Here is a 19,213-nt window from a genome sequence, read left to right on the forward strand (position 1 = left end):
ATTTAAAGCAGTCCAAGTCTCTGATTGGAAATACTATTGGGACCTAAAGCTGAATACCCAGCACTATATAGAATTAGGTGGGTGGATTGTGTCTTGTTCCCATACTTTCCACCACTATGATCTTCATCTTTACCTTAACAAAGTGATGCCAAGCAATCTGAGAAAAAACAACAAACGTGTCCCACAAAAGAAGAAAGTGCCTTCACATTTCCCAGTATCCAGTAGAAATTATTGAGCCTGATTTGGTAATCCATCCAATTCAAGGTTGTTTTGATAGCCACACCATGGCAAGGGGAGCACAGCACAGGAGAATGATTAACTTAACCCTCCTGCCTTGTTTGTTCGATGCTGCCTCACTCCAGTGTGAGTCAATAAAACTTTGCGCACCAACAGACAAAACTTCCAGCACCCACCAGCTGGGCCAAAATGGGGATTAGCAAAGCTGCCTTTCTCTTGCTTTTCTTGCTCAGCTCAGGTAAGAGTCCTTTGCCTTCTGCTTGCCTGGTTGAGACTGGGGCCAAACACTAGCAGGCTGTGTGTGGTGAAGGTAGGTCCCTCAGTCAACGTGTCACTCCTTTCCTGGACAATGACGGGTTCCGGCCTTGCTGGTCAGAAGGAGCTGCTGCTGAGCAAAGTGAGAGCTGTGGTTGCCCCAGGGTTGTGTTCATAGCAACACCAGAAGACCAGCTGCCTTGGTGTCTGCATGGGCAGCTAATGGCCCCAGGCAAACACTTCCTATGGCCAGAGATGTGGGCACCCTTGGGAAGCAGCCTGTCAAACGCTTGTGCAAAACCCACAGCAGTCAGTGAGAAGTTCTCTCTAATTTCAGCAGGCTTTGGATCAAATGCTAAAGGTAAAGCTTGTTTACTGCCAAGCATTGTTAAGCACAGTGATACTGATTTTCATCCTTTATGACAGGAGTCTTAAAGCTTTGAAATAGAATATTTAAAACAAAATGAAAAAATTAACAGGCTCCTTAATATTCCTGTGAGAAATTTCACATTTTCTGTTGTCAAACACTTACAATAAAAATGTTGTCCCTTGTTTTCCTGAGGGCAGTAGGTAGAAATTTACTCCCCAGTAACCTAGATCACCTATTCCAGGCATATGTCCAGAATTCTTTCCTACAGTTCCAGAAGAAGATAGATATTCCACTGATGGTAATATATGGATTTCAAGCTTATCTACAAATTCTGTAAATAAATATTACACATATTACATATATTTCAATCAGATTTCAATCAGATACCATACTCTCTTGTACTTTGAAATGACATATAATTACATGGCACTTAAATGACTTTTTTAAAGAACTGATAAATACATATCAGTACAGTTTTTAAGAGTTTTTAATAGTTCAGACACTTAAGGTCAGAATACCAGGGACATATCATTGTGTGATTGTAGAAGGTTATAAAAGACAGCTGAGAAAGTGGGGGGTTTTATTTGTTCATTGTTATCAGCTCTAGCTGACTTGCTCAAAAGTGATGGTCCACAACTGCCTGAAAGCCAATTTTTATGTCTACTGGGTTAGCACTGGTCAAATCTGCAAAGATGCTTATGGAAGTGAAGAAATTTGGTTTTTTACATGTATTTGAATATACTGTTCAATTATCCTGTGCAATATCTGGGTTTATATAGATTTTAGTCAGACTAATATATTCCCTGGTGCATTTAAAATCTCTTATATTCTTTTCTTAAGTTTACACTTTGCAGTGTTTTTCAGGCAACCAGCATCACCTTTTCTTTTCTGTTATCTAAGTTTCTGCCAATCTGTCTTGCCTTTTAGTTTATGCATGCCATCCAAATTCCCATGTATTCATTCTCAATCCAACTGTAATAATTTTTTTCTTATAGTCACTGAAAAGAAATAGTATCCAAAATAGAGCTCTTTGAAAAAATAGAGTTTTAAGATGAGTAAACAAAGTTTGGGAAGGAGTATTTTCTTTTTCTAGTCCCCCAGAACAGTGGCCTCAGTCAAGTTAGGAAAAAATTCAGGAAAGGAAGCACTTGTTTACTAACTCCATCAGGAGAAATTAGTAGGCTAGGCTATTGGTGTTCTGCATAGTCCTGCTGTAACAGTAGGACTCTAGATCCCTCAGTGTCAGGGATTTCTTAAGACATGCAGGTTTTATAGCACTGATCCAACTCTGCAAAGAGACACAGAAAATGCCCTCAGGCAATGAATAATCTTATTTTCATTAGTGGCCAAAATATCTTTTATTTTGTGTGAATCTGTGTCATATGGAGGTAGGTGATGAATGGCCCATATGTCACGGGAATTAGTAACACTGGAGTGATGTTGCAGTGAATTCAGCCCTAATATGAGTGTGTAAATGAAAGATTCACAACATTACCTGTGAGCACGCTGCACAAAATTATGTACTTCCTGCATCTGTCAATAATAATCTATATTGAAAAAAATGAAATCATTAAACCATATGGCCAATTAAACTCACTTGTGCAACACTGTAACCTGATGCTGGAGATGGAAATAAACTCTTGTAGAAATTAGGAACAGAAACATAGAATCTTTTTAGACATAAAAAGAAAAATCAATTAGGTGGTAAACTCTATTGTGAGCTACAGTATTTTAGAGGTGTGTTAGAATTCTTAGCAGGTAGATAACATAAATCGTATGCATATGTAGCTTTCAGATCTAATAATACTAACTGATTTACTAATTTAAAATCTTGGGTTAATTTGTTGCAACAGAAATGTAGCCTGACAATTTCATTACTAAGCCTGCTCAATCCATTGCAATAAACAATGGTGGGCATTGTAAAAGGCTATATAGTAACTTTGTGATTGAGGTGCCTTGCTCTAGGACAGGACATCTTGGGACAAACAACTAGGCAGTGACCAATGAAGCTGCAGGGATTGCACAATCTACATGACAGGTCATAATCTCCCATCCACCTAATTCATGCTTCTCCAAAACCTTGATATGGGTATCACTTCCCTTCATCTTTCTCTGGTTGGTGTATACACCACTTAGTCTCTCTCTCCGTTCCCCCTCACTCTTGTTTCCCATTTTTTGCTTTTAGCTTCAAACTCATGCATAACTCTAATCAGAATTGCCTCTACATCTTTCTTCCGCCTCTTCCCATGACATGTTGCAGTCATTCAGCTGTGGTTCTGTCAACAGATAGAAATAACCTCAGAGTTTATCATCTTTTACCCAGAATTATGCAAAATAAATTGTGTCTTCACCTGTCCAAACTACATGGAAAATGGGACTGAAATCCAGAGATCTTCTTAACTGCAGAATTCTCATTTTTAACATCTGATTCCTTTCTTTCCCTTCTAGTGAAAGGAGATATACTGGATGACTATTCAAAAACAGATGGTGTTTGGATACTTACTCGAAACAAACAGCTTTATAAGACAAATAATGAAAGAGAATGTGCAGACAAATGTGAAGCTGAAAGAAATTTTACCTGCAGGTAATTTCTGTTGAATCTTAAAACTGTGCCACTGTGGGTGTCTGCATATCAATGATATGTTCCTACCTTTACTCAGAACCAACACCCCCATTCTGCTGCAGCTCTGCCTACAACAGTGTCTCCCACTGTGCCTTTAGCTTGTGACTTATCTCCAGCCATAAATTACCACAGGATCAAGTAAAGAGTGGATTTACAATGTACTACTCATTTTATGTAAATGTTCAAGTTCCCGTTTGTATCCAACATTACATGGAGAACTGATTGAGCCTCTCTGGCTGGATGCTGCTTTTTTCCACAAGAGTGCAAGGTTTCTAGTTCATTGTAGGGACAGTCACTCACCTGAGCAGCTAGGATGATGCTGATAATGTTTTGCCAATGCAGTTTCTAATTTCCCACACAATAATTTATTCATGTAGTCATATATCCTGAATAAGTGAGCCACTTGAGAGTAGTAGGTAACCCTAATCTCTTATTTGTCTAAAATATTGAGTGCAGTATCTGGAAGATAAGAATTAATATAAGACAGTGCTAGCAAATTAATAATTCGTAGAAAAATAATTATGAGTTGAATAATTTGAATTTAATTTAAAATATTGCTTCTTATGTCAATATTGCTTTGTTCTCAATTTCAACAGGGCTTTCCTATTCACCAGGAAAATACTACAGTGTTTAACACTGGCTGAAAATGCTAAAATGACAGTGACATTCACCAGCACAGACACAGATCTTTATGAGAAGAGAAGTATGTGTACAGTAAGATGTTACATATTTACTCATCAAGACTATTCTAATGGCATCATTCTGTTCTCTGCTGCAGTGCTGGAGCAAATTCCTGTATAGGGCACAAAACTAATAGAGAATTTGGGGGGCAAACAGGAAGAAGCCACATTACTAAAAATGCTGTTCAAGAAGGATCAAATACCAAGGCCTAGATCCATGGGGGTCTCCATGTGCCATTTGAACTGGGAAGTTACTTGTTGCCTTCCTCCCAGACCCAGTTATATAGTCTTCACCTCCTCTCCCTGGGTGTCAGATGTGTCCAGCTTTATTATTTAGACAGGCTAAAATAATTTAGGAGGAACACATTTTTTCCTAGCAGATTGGTCTCCTGTTAGATTGATTTAACATTGCCATTTTATATTTTGAGGTTTTGGGAGATTCTTCTTGTGCAAACAAAAAAGAGAAAAAAGAAGGGGAAATCAATATCACTGACCTCAATAAAGGGAGATTTTTCAGTGCCTGTTGCCAATAGAAGCACTATTGACATGATTTGCATTCTCTGTCTTAGAGTTCCTCTAGAAAAATACCTGGGAGAGTCCAAGGCTAGGATGAATCAAAAGTTTGGGAGCCACTTATATGACAAGTGCATTTTGATAACCAAGTATTTTCTGGCTTAAAGGGATAGCTGGATGACACCGACACTGCAAATGTGTTTATGAATAATACCTTTCCAAGAATCCCCAGCTGCTGGTGAAAGACATTCCTATTTATCTCTGTATTATAATAGTATAAGCCTGCATTTTTTTTTTGCATATCAAAAACTTGATATAGCTGTTCTTTTGACTTGCTTATATAGCTTTATAACAATGCTGCAGAAATTTCTCTCTTTAGATGCTTAGTAGCTGTAATTAATTTATTTTAAAATACATTATAGAATGTTTGCAGGCACAAGAGGTTCAAAACATGAGTAAAACATGGTTCATCATGTACAGCTGAGCTTAAGTTATATCTGCAGATTTTCAGTACCGGGAAATGAATGTTGTAACACCACTGAATTAATAAATTTGATTCCATTTCAGTTTACCTTATGCAGTGTAAAAGAGGGATTGGGACAGACTACAGAGGCACAGAAGCCAAGACTCAGAGGGGTATTCCATGCCAGAAGTGGGCAGAAAAAATACCCCACAAACCAAAGTATGTCCCTATTTACATTTCTTTTTGCTGCTCTGAACCTTTTCCAAGTTTTCTCATCTTCATATATATACGCAGATTTATAGTGCAAGTTATCAAATCCTGTTGTCAGGTGACCTTTTAAAACAGCTTTATCTTTATCTGTCTTGTTACTTTTGCTTCTATTGCAATGATCTGGATAAGGAAAGGATGCATTGTGAGCCAGAGAACTTGTGTCTAAATGTGAGGTTAAATGCTCCTTCTCTCAACACAATGAAGATTTTTGCTGTTGGTAACAGTGGGGTCAGAATTACTCTCCTCTGTATAAAGTGAGATCTGTCCAAATCTAGCCTCCCCCCCCCCCCCCACCTGCCATACAGATAGTAAAAAAAAAAAAAATTGAGAAAAGTATCCAAGGGCCAAATGGATCTGGCTAGGTAGAGTTTTCTCAGGGCTGGCTGCCATTGGGCTCACTGAAGCAAGTGGGGAAGCAGAGGTCCTGTGTCCTCTGATCTATACTGAAGTTTTATTTTTTTAATTATTTTGGTTTTATTCTAATTAAATACACTCAAATACTCTTGTTAAGATAATTTTAAAGTAATTTAGCCTTCTCTGGGAAGATTGCTGTAGGAAGAAGCCTAGCTTCACTTGCTTCAGATCTATGTGAGACCTAGTTGTGTTTGGTGAATAATCTCTAGAAATACACAACTTTTAAATTAGCTCCATTAAGACAAACACATGACAGAGCCACAGGTTGTACTGAGCTGATTAGATCAACTGGATGCACGTATTAAAGACAACAATTGTCCTTTGAGACTGTCATTGTCCTTACAGGCTTTAAGCTCACTTCTTACTAGCAACTGGGGCTAGGGAGAAAGCTACTAATAATTGTAGTTAGGAATGATTTTTCAGTTTTCATTTATGGTTTACAATGGGAAATCAGTTTCTCTCATTTTTACTGTGAATGAATAAAATTCACAGCTAGCTGAGCAGGTTAGACGTTTCCCTTCTGTGCCACTAAAGTACTGGGATTAAAATAGAATTTTAATACTATTACAGTTATACACCTGAAAAACACCCCAATGCAGGGTTGGAAGAAAATTACTGCAGAAACCCTGATGCAGATGAAAGTGGACCCTGGTGTTACACAACAGATCCTGCTACGAGATTTGATTACTGTGCCATCCCAGAGTGTGAGGACCAGGTCACGCACACTGGAGAAGGTATATTTACTTTTCAGAGAAGAGATGTTCAGTTAGATAATATTATTCCTGCTACATTTCTGTCCTTTATTTTTACAGATTATTTTTTTCAAATTAGAATTTAAATCAAGATGAACTTAAGAAGTTCTCAACAGAGAGGTTGTTTCCCTAACTGGCTTGAGTTATCAAAGTTATTTTGTAAATATAGAAGAACTAAATTTGCTGATATTGTTTGCTTTATCTTCAACTGTCTTGTTACATTTAACTCTACTGGCAGAGAACGACAATGATCTGGATAAGGACTATATTGCTCTTACACCAGCAATTTATTTAATTGTAACACGGGTAAAGACTGACCCAAGTGCTGTGCAACACACTGAACTCCCATTGCTACCAGTACATATAGACACATGACAAATTCCTCCCTGCAAGTGAAACATATTCCTGAAGCATTATTAATTTGGCCAGGCTGTAGTGCACAGATTTCTGAATTCCTTTCATTGTTAGCTGGAGCAAACCCCACTTGTCCTTTCAGCATAATCTTCCATGAACAGGCTGGAGCGTTCCTTGCTTTATTTCCTTCTGCCTAGGACCTACAGGGGAGTGCATGCAGTGTAACGGCGAGGATTACCGCGGAGAAGTTTCGAGAACAGAGTCTGGTCTGGAGTGCCAGCGCTGGGATGTCCAGGAGCCTCATATGCATGGATTTATCCTGAAGCAGTGAGTTGGCACTCAGCACCAAATTCATTCCCACAGAGCCTGGAAGACCCTGCCTGCAGACAGCCTCATTGCTACACATGGCTATTGCTGACTCACAAGTTTCTCTTCATTTTCAATGTACAGCTATCCAGAGAAGGATCTGAAGATGAATTATTGCCGCAATCCTGATGGTGAACTTCGGCCCTGGTGTTTCACTACCAACCCGAATAAACGCTGGGAATATTGCAACATTCCTCGTTGCAGTGAGTCTGATTTCCTGAGATCACTCCAGAGGATAGCTCATTAAAATTATGCAGGGAGGGGAAAGAAAAGAAACCACAGTTCTAAGTAACCTAGAGGTATCTCTGTGAACCAGGGAAAGTGCACATTAATAAGCAGAATCATTCATTAAACTTCTATTATGTAAAATCATGCATGGTCACTGAGGATGAAGGTGTCACAAAGTGCAGTACAGGCAAAGATGTTACGGGAAACCATAATTTGCCCTTAACCACTTTACTTTTCAACCTACCTGGGAGGCAAGACATTAAGGTTAAATCAGGTGGTAGTTTACTGCTGATTTGCTAACTCATAGAAATCATCTAAATTACCATGTGGCTATACTGTGATATTTTACCTGGGTCTGATCTGCACAGCCAGCACTGCCTTTTTCTTAGCAAGGGATGAATCCTGAGAAACAGGTTCAGGCCTCAGGAGAAAAACCTGACTTATCAGTGAGCTAGCTTAACCCATTAAGTTGAGCACACTAAATCTGGGTATTTCCAAGGCACTGAATTAAGAGATAACATTCCCAATTGTAGAAGTGTATTGCACTTTGAGAAAAAAAAATGTGTGTTTTTTCTCTCTAGAGATTGCTTTCTTATGTATCTGCACTTGCCAGTGCTCTAAGCAGTGGTGTGTGTTTGCTAGATGTAGTTCTCTTCAGCATGCTTAATTACAGATGGCAGAATAACTATTTACAGACTTTTGTATGATAAATTGTGACAGCTACCATAGCATTTCCATCCTGTTGTTAAAACTTAAAGTTTAAGGAGCATACCAACCTTTTAGGGTCATACTCATGTCCTTGGGAAATTCTGTATATTATAGGTATGCGCTGTAAATTAATTTTCCATTTGCTCTCTGCAGAGAGCCTCTGATCATTACTCTTGTTTTCTTTGCTGTTCCCCACATGGCAGACTATTTCACTTTCTTTTTTTCACTATATCTTCTGTCCCTCTTCCCCAATTCACTGACTCCAGAGGTTTAGCTCTGAAGGCTGTTCTGCTTTCTCTCACAATTTCTTCTTGGTCCTTTCTGGCCTTCCACCCTACCTGTATTATATTACTGTACTCCATCTCACTTGGGTTTACAAGACTGTGCAAGACTACTCACTGCCTTTCCTGTTCTGCTCTCAGGGAACAGTAGGCACAGAGTCTGGCTCAACCCAGCAAAGTTATTTACTGGCTGCTGTAAAAGGGCAGACACAGGACATCCATCTGGCAGTCTGGAGGCTCATAAAAATGTCCTCTTTGATTTTGACATGGTTTTTAACCAGTGTAACCTCTGCTGAAAGAAAAAAGAATACATCTGCAACATTACAGAAACAAAGGTGTTTATATATTTTTGAAAGCACTACTTACCAGTATTTTCCTCCCCTTCCCTTTCCTTTTCTTTTTTTTTCTTTTTCTGTTACAGCTACACCCCCACCACTCTCTGGCCTAGACTCCCAGTGTCTTTCAGGGAGAGGTGAAGACTATCGAGGAAGGATAGCTGTCACCGAATCGGGAAATGCCTGTCAACACTGGAACACGCAGTTTCCTCACAAGCATGGCTGGATTCCTGACAGATATCCCTGCAAGTACGCTGAGCCTCATCATTCTAACAAATACCAAAGAACAGTTATTCCCTATCAATCCAGATGCAGAGGCAAGAGGAGGACAGGTTTTCTTCATTTATATTGTTAACTTGTAATTCTCACTAGCTGTCAGTGCTCATTACTTCTGTTCAGGTCTTGCTCTTCGTTTTTTTCTGCCTCCCTGTTTATTCTCGTGTATTTTTCTCACTTGTCTCCTCCACATCCCACAGCAGAGTTGTAAGTAGTTCACTACTTTTATGTTAAAAATCCCTTGGCTGTGTTTTGGTGCATTTTCAGTGCATTACTCTTTTGAAGAGTGATGCTCCAAGGACAACATACTCCAGTACATCCTTGTGCTCCAAGGTCAGAGGAGCTGAGTTTGCAGAGCATTACCGATGTGCAGGAATAGCTGCAACTGACCTGGTTTATAGCTCTGTAGTTTGATCCTGCAAGTTTTCCTAGGGAAGTGAAACCCTGTTCACTCTCACAGGGCAGAGAGCAGCATGCAACAGTGCTCCTATCTACACACTTCCAGTCTGTCACATCCAGCCTTGCCTGGCTCTTACTGTAATCTCAGGGATATCAGTGCCTTGTGTGCTCTTACTGCTGCATCTTGACCTCAACAACAAGAGCAGAAAGTGTAAGCATTGGAAAAGTTCTTCCTATATCTTCAGCATTCAGACTGTGAAGTTGAAGACCATTGATTAGTCCCAAAGGAGTGATGCATGGTTTAATCAATATCCAAAAAGAATAAATACACCACTGAATTGAATTCTGCGTGCAGTAGTTGTTAATAGTCCTGCACATAACTCTTCTGGATTTCTATGACTGGTTTAAGGTCAATGTTCCTATTTCCTGTTTTAAGGGGCTTAGAGGAAAACTACTGTAGAAACCCTGATGGAGAGAAGAAGCCTTGGTGCTACACCACCAACAGCAGCATTAGATGGGAATATTGCACAATTCCTCCCTGTGACAGGACAGAACAAGGGATTGCTGGTATGAATGGTGGACTGTACTTGAGATAAAGACTTTAAAACAGTGAAAGATTTATTGTTTCAGATTGTAAATGTATTGATTTTTTTTTTTCAGTCACGTTGTCACTCTTAATGTTTGTCTGCCTGGCATGTTGCAAAATCTGCCAAATATTAAACTTTCAGTGGTTAGGGAAATACAGTGAAAGATGCAAATCACGAGCTGACTCAACAGAAGAATTACAGGATGAAAGATATTTATGTTTTTATATTCCTTTCTTCCCAAAGGTAGGCCAATTATAGCAAAATAATTGAAAAATGAAAAGGTTTAAAGGGATGAAAAATTGCTAAACAAAATTAACTCCTATTTTTGGAAGTTAGCCACAAATGAGAGGACAAGAGCTTTCAATGTAATTAAAAATCACATTGAAACATTCATTCATTTAAGCACAAAATTAACAAGAACATCTTAGCACAATCAAAAGGATGATAGAGAGACTGAAGTTTAACATAATGTCTGTTTGAGAAATATCACGGGCAAAATCACCAGTATCTAATCTTTGAGGATTTTGCATGAGAACATTCTTATCTTTAATTCTGACATGTTCACTGATGCCAAAATGAAACTAACTGCTGAACCCTTCACTGAAAAACATCTAACATAAGATGTTAAAACTGTGAAAGTTTTCTCAGTATCTTTGGAAATGCTCTTCTGCTGCAGGTGTGATGACTTCACTGGATACTGTCTGCATAAACGAGTCATTTATTTTTGTCATCCTGTGTGTTTGAGGCTTTCTTGTGCCTGCTCAGTAAGAACATTAAAATTACAATGCCAAAGACCACTTTCTGTTGTTTGCCACAGATGTGCCTGTACAAGCTCCCCTAACAGAGGAGTGCTACCAAGGCAAAGGCCAGAGTTATCGTGGCACAACTTCTGTCACTGTATCAGGAAAGAAGTGCCAGGCCTGGAGCTCCATGTTCCCACACAGGCATATAAAAACCCCGGACAGATTCCCGGACGCGTACGTTTATCTCACCTTTTCTCGCTTTCTCTGGCAATAACAGTTGCTGGTTGTATTATCTTTGCACAGCTATGCTTTAAAACACTGCTAAGGAATATATCGATAAGAGAACTTTTCTAAGATACAGAAATGTTTTCTGATAGTCTCGTTTGTAAGAATTCTGTTTCCTTGTTATCTAAATTCTGAGTAAAATACAGCTGTGTCCCTTACTCTTAAATATGATCTTCTGCAACCAACACCAGGAGACTTGCACCCAGAGACAAGGCACCTACTGAAATACGTGTTTCATTTATGAATTTGAGACTTTTTGTTGTGGCCTTTCTAATGACTTAATCTGGGCAGGACACAGCATTTATTATATAAAACACACAGTCAGATATGTCAGGCTTAGAAATACCAACTAAGTGTTCTTTGCAGTTGGAATTGGGCGCCCAGAATTGTGTACACTGAAATTTCCCCTTGATTTATCTTCTTCAGACTAACAAAACTGCACCAGGAATGACTGGAGCAGTTTCAAGATAATCAAAATCACTAATGTGCCAGTTTTTAATAACGGCAGGAGAGCAACGGGGTAACAATTACAGGAGCAATTGTGAGGAAATCCATCATGCTTAGTGGATTATAAGCAGGAAGGCTTAATACTTTTCTAATTTTTTGTCCTTTTTATGCTGTCACCCTAAATAATTTGAAATTTTCATTTATATTTTGTCATTAAAAAAACTGGAATATCCTCAGAGGGGGATGATATCTTTCAAAAATATTTTTAAAAATTCAAATCAAGCTGGGAAATGTGGGATTCATGTGTTCTGTCATATTCAGAGAAAAGGCATCACAGTTCTTTTTTATTCTGAGACCATGCTGTGATTTAGGAGGGGGAAATACTGCAACTCTGCAAATTATTGAAAAGATAAATTCTACTCCCCCATGCCCCAGCAAGCACAGGCATGGGAGTGGTCTCACTGAAGTCAGTAAAAATGGAGTTTTGGGGTATAAGATGGGATCAATTGCATAAGCATTTATTTGCCATTCTTCTGAATATAAGAAGGAATTTTGACATTTAAAAAATTTTGGAAAAGCCTAAGTTCCCCCCAACAGTATGAATGTTCATGCATATATATTACTAATTCAGACATTCTGTATTGAAATATTACATCCAGAGAATAAGCCAGTAGTTGAATTGTTTCCTTATGTATACATATAGTCAAGACTCTAATGCACATGTGAAATACAACTCTTCACTAGCATCACAACCACAGATGTGCTTGCTGGTAATAGGATATCTGGCCATAAGTAAAACCAACAATAAATCTATTTATTTGTACTTTGTATTTTGTATTTGTATTTTGTCAAGATATTCCTATGCTTACTTTCAGTCTTATGTAGCATGACTGTTGATTTTATTTGTGCAGGGATTTGAGGGACAACTATTGTAGAAACCCAGACGGTGACAGCAGCCCGTGGTGTTTCACCACTGACCCCAACACGATATGGGAGTACTGCAATCTCAAGAGGTGTGATGATCATACACAACAGTCTGCACCGAATGCGTCCCCTGGAATGATGGAACGAAACATTGGCCTGACTACACTCACCACATCTGGTAACAGCTGGCTATAAGCATCACCTCCTGTAGAGTCTGTGGGTACAGGAAATAGCAACCTATCAAAATTATTCTTGAGTGTCATGGTTTAACCACAGCCAGAAACTAAGTACCATGCAGCTGCTCACTTATTCCCCCACCCCTTCTTTGGTGGGGAGGAGAATTTTAAAAAAAGTAAGACTCATGAGATAAGAATGGTTTAATAATTTAAACAAAATTATATACAATAATTATAATAATAATAGCAGCAATAATAATAATAATTGTAATGAAAACGTGAGAGAGGGACAAAACCCAAAGAACAAAAGTGATGCACAATAAAATTGCTGACCAAGGCACAGCCTGTCCCTGAGCAGCAATTAGTGGCTCCATCCAGTGTATGTAATAAGCATGTTGTTCTTTGGGATGGAATATCCCTGTGGCCAGGCCAGGTCAGCTGTCCTGGCCGTGTTTCTGCCCAGCTTCTTGTGCACCTCCTCACTGGCAGAGAAGGGGTAACTGAAAAGTCCTTGACTTAGAGTAAGCACTACGTAGCAACAACCAAAATATCAATGTGTTATAATTGTTATTCTGATATTAAACCTAAAACACAGCACTCTAGCAGCTACTAAGAAGAAAATTAACTCTATCTAAGCCAAAACCAGGACAGTGACTAGGCCTGCAATGTAACAATTACATCAATCCTGCAGCTCTCAGATCTGTACTGCTGCATTTTGCAGCAAGTGCTCTTTAGTTAGTATATGTCCTGTAGCCTATGTCATTTTACAGTGCATTCTGAAGGATGTCTTTTTCTTTTAGGTGAATAAGAAGAAAACAGACATTTCTAGTATTTCTCTAGTTATGTGCTACTTAAATATGTGACTGTTATTATCATAAGAATTCTGCTTGTGTTGTGCTTTATCTTTTCAGGAGGGTGACCTTAGCTTGCATTGTTAAAAGGCAGCTTTGTTTTGCAAAATTAGATAAAAGAGGTTTTGCTCTGTCCTGTTTTGTCACTTCCTTAATTCATAGTTCACATTGGTCAAAGTGGTACGACATTTCTTAAAGTATAGTGCAGCTTTGCATGAGTTACTTATTTTGCAAAGGAAGGTGACAGGGTTGAACAAAAGACACATTCCTAAATTGAGTTGTGTGCTCTTCTTACATGCAGCAGAAAAGAACTATCTGTAGCAAAGACCTTGGAAGCAAAAGTTGCTCCTTCAGTTTAATGGGCTGCTGAAATATGCTTCTCTCATGAAAGTGCTTACTGATACCAATTTAGCAAAAACCTTGAAGTCTTTCCAGATATTTGCAATATGTTACAGAAAATGCCTGAAGTTCTTTGATATGAATATATAATCACCCTGAATTTATGAATGGAAATGTTAAAAATAATTAATTTTGTGGTGAATTTACTTTGGGGAGCATGGATAACTGTGGGGTAAGAATAATCTAACTTTGACTATAAGCAGGTAAATGCATGTAATTTGGATTTTCAAGGCTCAGAAATAGTTTCAGAAGCTCAACATCTCTGCATGAAGCCTAAGAACTGAGGTATACACAGCATTTTATTTTTCTTAATTCACACAGTCGACCACCATAGAAGGTAAATTGTGTCAGGTAATATCTTACTCATATTAGCCCAGTGTTGTGAATACCCCACTCACCTGAAGCAAAGCCTGTAATATACTGCCTGGACTTAGAGACTGTAGTCAGTGCGTTCATTGGTAGAGTCAAAAATCATCAGACACAGGCATTCATATCCTGCTATGCCTGCATTTCGAGGAACAGCATTAAAACAGTTAAATTATTTTTGTCCAGATCACACAGGCTGGGGATGTGGAAAATTAGGAAAGTTCCATTTTTGTGTGTGTAATTGACCTCACGATGATCTGGGGATGTACTCACATCCAAAACTGGTGGATCTTCAGAACAAGAGCATGGCCTGGATGCTTAGAGACAAGGGGTTTTTTCCCCCCCAATTCTTTTACTCCAGTAGGTCTAATAAAGCACTTTCTCTCTCTACAGTCCTTGAGTCAGTCACATTTTAAAGCCTTTGGAGCTACAATATTATTCCTGCCAGTATTTTGCTGATTGCATGCTTAGTGTCCCTATTACTAGAGAAGTTACTTCATACTCTTTTCCTCCCTAGGCTGAAGTTGGAGGACCTCTGGTCTGCCAAGAGAAGAACAGATTTGTCCAATATGGAGTCACCTCTTGGGGACTGAACTGTACCCAGCCATCAAAGCTTGGTTTTGTCCAAATTCCTGGTTTTGTTTCTTGGATCAAGAATACAATGGCTTCCCACTGAATCTGGATGCAGGCTAATTTTTATGGAAAGCAGTCCCTGTGTCAGAAACAACATTCCATGTATAGTTTTATGACTGGCTTTAAAAATTATGCAATAATTCATAGGAATCCTCAATAAATACCACTACTGGCTGAGTGTAAGTAGCTATTGCAAAGCAGTAGCTAAGCTGACCAGTTGCTACTGTCTGTCAGAGTATCCGTGTTATACCTGTGTGAGTCAACCATGATTGCATGTGACAGCAGCTGTAAAGCTGCTACTTCACCCCTGTTACACCCCAAATACTTAAACCCAGGAATTAAATTGAAGGTTCCTTTATACTAGTTGGCACAAAGAGAAATCCCAACCAGATACTCTCAAGAGGTGAAAATCACATAAAAGCTTACTGGCAAAAACACAGAAAATAAAGGGACTTTGGCAAAAGGATTAAATATGACAACATATTCACTTATCATAGCATTAGTTAGCATTAATTTAGTACTTAGCATTTACTTAGCTCATTTCACCTAGAAACCTTTAAACCTATGAGATCTGACATTACCCACAAAGTTCCATGAAAAGAGAATTAGGATAAGAAAGAGAGAGAGACAGAGAAAGACAGAAAGACAAAAGAGATTTAGAAGAACACACATAGATCTACCACCTCCTAGGATTCCATTGTGGGGGACATAGGAACTCCAGGAAGCTGGCAGGGTCAAGACCATGTGCTGGCCTTGTGCTCCATCTATTAAGCCTCCATGGGCTTTCCCCTAAGGAGAGACTTCCAGTCGCTTGGCCAGTCAGCAGCTGGGTTAGCACCACCCTCCCATGTCAGTGATTGATTGATTGATTGACAGCTCTGCCAGGGCTGAGGGGGTCTGGGGGCAGGGCAAGGCACCACCTCACCTAGCAGCACATAAGCAAGCATTTCAAGCACCCCAAAAAGTGGCTCAAGACACTAAACCTATCTAGTCTTTGACAATGATCCTGCATCTGAAGTCATCAACCAGGACCACCGCACTGAGACCTTTCTTCTTTTGGTCTAATCAGGGTACCTTTCCTCTCCCAGTCCCATCTAGCAGGCAGAGTAGAAAGGAAAGAAGAGGAAAGCATATTGAAACAATGGGCAATTGTTATATCAATAAAACCTAATTAACATCTTTTTATGCAGTTCATTCCCCCCACCATCCCATGAATCCAAAAATCACAGGATAATTAGGTTCTAGGGGGTGAGTCCATGCAGCAGTCTTTCAGCACCTAAAGAAATCCAGCAGATCATCAGTGATTCCCTGTGCTTCTGGAGGCATCACTTTCCTACTTTGAGGTTTAGCATTCTCTAACATTAGATAATTTGCACAACTATTTGTGATACTTGTTGGACTTGTAAGCTGAGTTCCAAAAAAAGCTTGGCAAATTCAATTTAGGCCACCTTGCCTTTTGGTCTCCACAATCTTACATGTCCAGGTATCCCTACAACCCAAACAAATACACATGTCCCAGATCACCACCCTTATCCCTCCCACCAAGCAGCTTTCAGGGAGATTCCCAGAACCTGTACTCAGGGAGAGAGAAAAGGTCAGTGGACATCATGGGAAATGATATACAGTACAATTCTACTACTAAAATGATCTGGATCAAATTTCTTTTAATCTTTCCCTGTCTACAGCGGGAAAGAATCAGGAGCTGGGTTCACACAGCCTCCAGTGATTGATTGATTGATTGATTGATTGATTGACAGCTCAGCCAGGCTGGGGGTCTGGGGGTGGAGCACTGTCTCACCAGAAGCAAGGCCTGACCCATCCTCAACCACACATGCACCAGCATTGGTTTGAGACACTCAGCTTATCCAGCCTCTGACAGCCACCCCGTATCTCAGGACAACAGACTGGAACCACCGCACTGGGGCCTTTCCTCTCCTGCTCCCATCTAGTTGATAGAGAAGAAAGGAAAGAAGAGGAAAGCATGCTGAAACTCCTGTAAGGGGCAGCTCCTATTCATAAATCTAGTTAATATCCCTTTATGAAGTCCATTCCCTCCAGCACCTTTTGAGTCCAAAAACTGCAGGACAATCAGGCTCGAGGCTGGGGGGGAATGCATGCAGCAATCTTTCAGCACCCAAGGGTCAAAAAGATCATCCATGATTTCCAGTGTGTTCTTGGAGGCAACACTTTCCTTCTGTGAAGTTTAACATTATCTAATATTAGATAATTTACACAACTATTTTTGATACTTGAACTTGTAAGCTGGGCGTGGTTCCAAGAGTTTTGTTGTCTCGGTCCTGATCTTTAAATTTTGGAACGAATAACAAGAATTTGGGCGAAGGCCAATAGGGTATCAGCTCCTTCTTGGGCACTGTTAGGAAGCCCACCACTTTCCACATACTCCCAGTACTTTCATCACATGTTGGACCAGGGAGAGGGATCAGTTCTCCCCCCTCTAACAAGGTTAAACTTTTCATACAACAGTATGAAACTATATGCTTAAAAGACTAGAGTCCTTTACCATGTGCTTTCTCTTCAGAAAGCTTTATTTCATTTCCCCAGTAAAATTTTCAAAAAGTCTCTGACCTTGTAATTTAAGCAATTCTGTTGCAGGGTGTGGTATTATCACCTTCAGATCTGCAGTTTGGTCTGCTAATTCCTTAACAGAAGGGCAGGGCTGAGTGTGAGTGTTCAAGGGCACTTAATGATTACAAAATCAATAATGATAAATCAACCATATACTAAAAAATTCCTATGTGCTGTTTGAATGAAAATGGCTTGGAGAGTGCCTATGCACATCTAAAGTGCTACCCTGCACAGAAGCTTTGACTACCCCAAACTGGTCAGTAGCCAGTCAAGATTCACATGGCACCTCAGAGTGAGAGGCACTGTCTGAGTAATAATGGCAAAGTGACCACGGTTCATGGCAAAAGGCAGTAACGATGCCCCTTCACATCTGGAATATTTGCATCCAATGCCATTCATGACACATTCTGATGGCAATGTGGTTGCTCAAATCCAAACTCATGTCCTGAAGCCAGGGAAGCACAGAAGTTGCAGCAGAAAGGACACCCAGGTACGTGCAGTCTCAGAGTTGCTGTACTGGAAGGAGAGGCAGGCTGCACAGTACTCAAGGGTTGCAGCACGACACAACAAAATGGGAGCAAGTTTGCACCAAGAGGTAGCAATCATCAGCCCTAGTAGCTGGCAGGATAATCAGAAGTAACTGTTTATGTGGAAGAACTTAGTGAATATTTCATTTTGAACCATTGTTGACTCCCCGATTGTGGAGGTCTTGGGAGTGTTTCACGTGCTTTTTGCCATGGGGACTGGATTCATAAACATTGGTAAATAAATGAAGGCATATCCATGAATCACTACTTAGGCACATTACAAAGTTTTGATTTAACAACATTTTGATTTAGTAAACCCACAGGGTTATTGTGGATTTTATGCAGTGTAAATGCTTCTTTTACTATATACTTGCCTGGGAACATAAGTTGTCAACATAAAAAAGCTAGAAAGCTGTGGTTCATTTTTGTTCCTCCTACTCTTGTAATTCTCTCTTTTGTTTATAAAGCCTTCCACTAATGTATTTTATTTGGAAGCTTAATAACAGAGACAGCACAGTGTAAAAGAATCTTTAACTAGAGGCTTCTGAGAGGCAGAACAAAGTAACAGAAGGATGAATATCAGTCTTTCTTGACTGTAAGCAAATAAAACTCTGGTGACAGTCTCCCTGCCACTGCTCTGCCACTTAAGGAAGCAAGGAGAACAGTCCTTACTGAAGTACATGTTCTTGTTGAAAATGTAAAAGGCACAATATTGAGCATACTGCATAATATGTAGTGATTCACCTTCCACTTTCATGTATGCATTCTTTTTTCCATACTGCTCTTCTGCTCACTTCCCCCCCACCCCCCCAATATTCCTTAGGCTTTGAACTCTCATTTACCCAAGCTGTCAAATTCCTATGAAAGAGAAGCCTTTATCCAGGACTATTTTATCAACCACAAGGAAAATGAAATCTTGGTATCTGAATTAAAACATAGCATTGATTTCCATAAAAAATTAAAAACTGAACTTTTCCTTTATGTTTTGGCTGCTGAAAATCATGGGTGCACCTGGAATGCAGCCAAGTGATATACAGGTTGCAAGGGACACCTGGAGGTGAGCGCATCCCAACACCTGCTCTAAACAGGTTCAGCTACGTCAGATTGTTCAGTGCCTTGTTCCTGTCAAATTTGGAATGCCCCCAAGGGTGAAAATCCCACATCC

The 19,213-nt window shown here is 39.6% G+C and overlaps 1 protein-coding gene across 3 annotated transcripts; it reads left to right on the plus strand.

Annotated features, from left to right (window-relative positions):
- The first annotated feature begins 394 nt into the window (after positions 1-394).
- LOC128805676 (plasminogen-like) lies at positions 395-15,406 on the plus strand. Of its 3 annotated transcripts, none has more exons than XM_053974526.1 (12): positions 395-475; positions 3,311-3,446; positions 4,082-4,188; positions 5,246-5,360; positions 6,396-6,559; positions 7,129-7,258; positions 7,382-7,500; positions 8,936-9,098; positions 9,961-10,091; positions 10,929-11,088; positions 12,498-12,688; positions 14,168-14,795. In XM_053974526.1, the coding sequence occupies exons 1-12, from the start codon at positions 427-429 to the stop codon at positions 14,218-14,220; spliced, it is 1,518 nt and encodes a 505-aa protein (XP_053830501.1). In that variant the 5' UTR covers positions 395-426; the 3' UTR covers positions 14,221-14,795. The 3 variants fall into 3 exon arrangements, with proteins under 3 accessions (XP_053830501.1, XP_053830499.1, XP_053830500.1); XM_053974524.1 differs by lacking the exon at positions 395-475 and adding an exon at positions 699-853 and having other exon boundaries at positions 14,168-14,796; XM_053974525.1 differs by lacking the exons at positions 395-475; positions 14,168-14,795 and adding exons at positions 704-853; positions 14,820-15,406.
- The last annotated feature ends 3,807 nt before the right edge of the window (positions 15,407-19,213 follow it).

This window comes from Vidua macroura, chromosome 3 (assembly GCF_024509145.1).
Source record: "Vidua macroura isolate BioBank_ID:100142 chromosome 3, ASM2450914v1, whole genome shotgun sequence".
Taxonomy (NCBI): Eukaryota; Metazoa; Chordata; class Aves; order Passeriformes; family Viduidae; genus Vidua; species Vidua macroura.

What these genes read in the sequence shown, in the direction of transcription:
- LOC128805676 (XM_053974524.1), top strand. Translation starts at nt 715, where the DNA reads ATGGCCCCAGGCAAACACTTCCTATGGCCAGAGATGTGGGCACCCTTG. An exon ending in CATGGATTTATCCTGAAGCA is followed by an intron (nt 7,259 to 7,381) that starts GTGAGTTGGCAC and finishes TTCAATGTACAG; the next exon opens with CTATCCAGAGAAGGATCTGA. An exon ending in TTGCAACATTCCTCGTTGCA is followed by an intron (nt 7,501 to 8,935) that starts GTGAGTCTGATT and finishes TTTCTGTTACAG; the next exon opens with CTACACCCCCACCACTCTCT.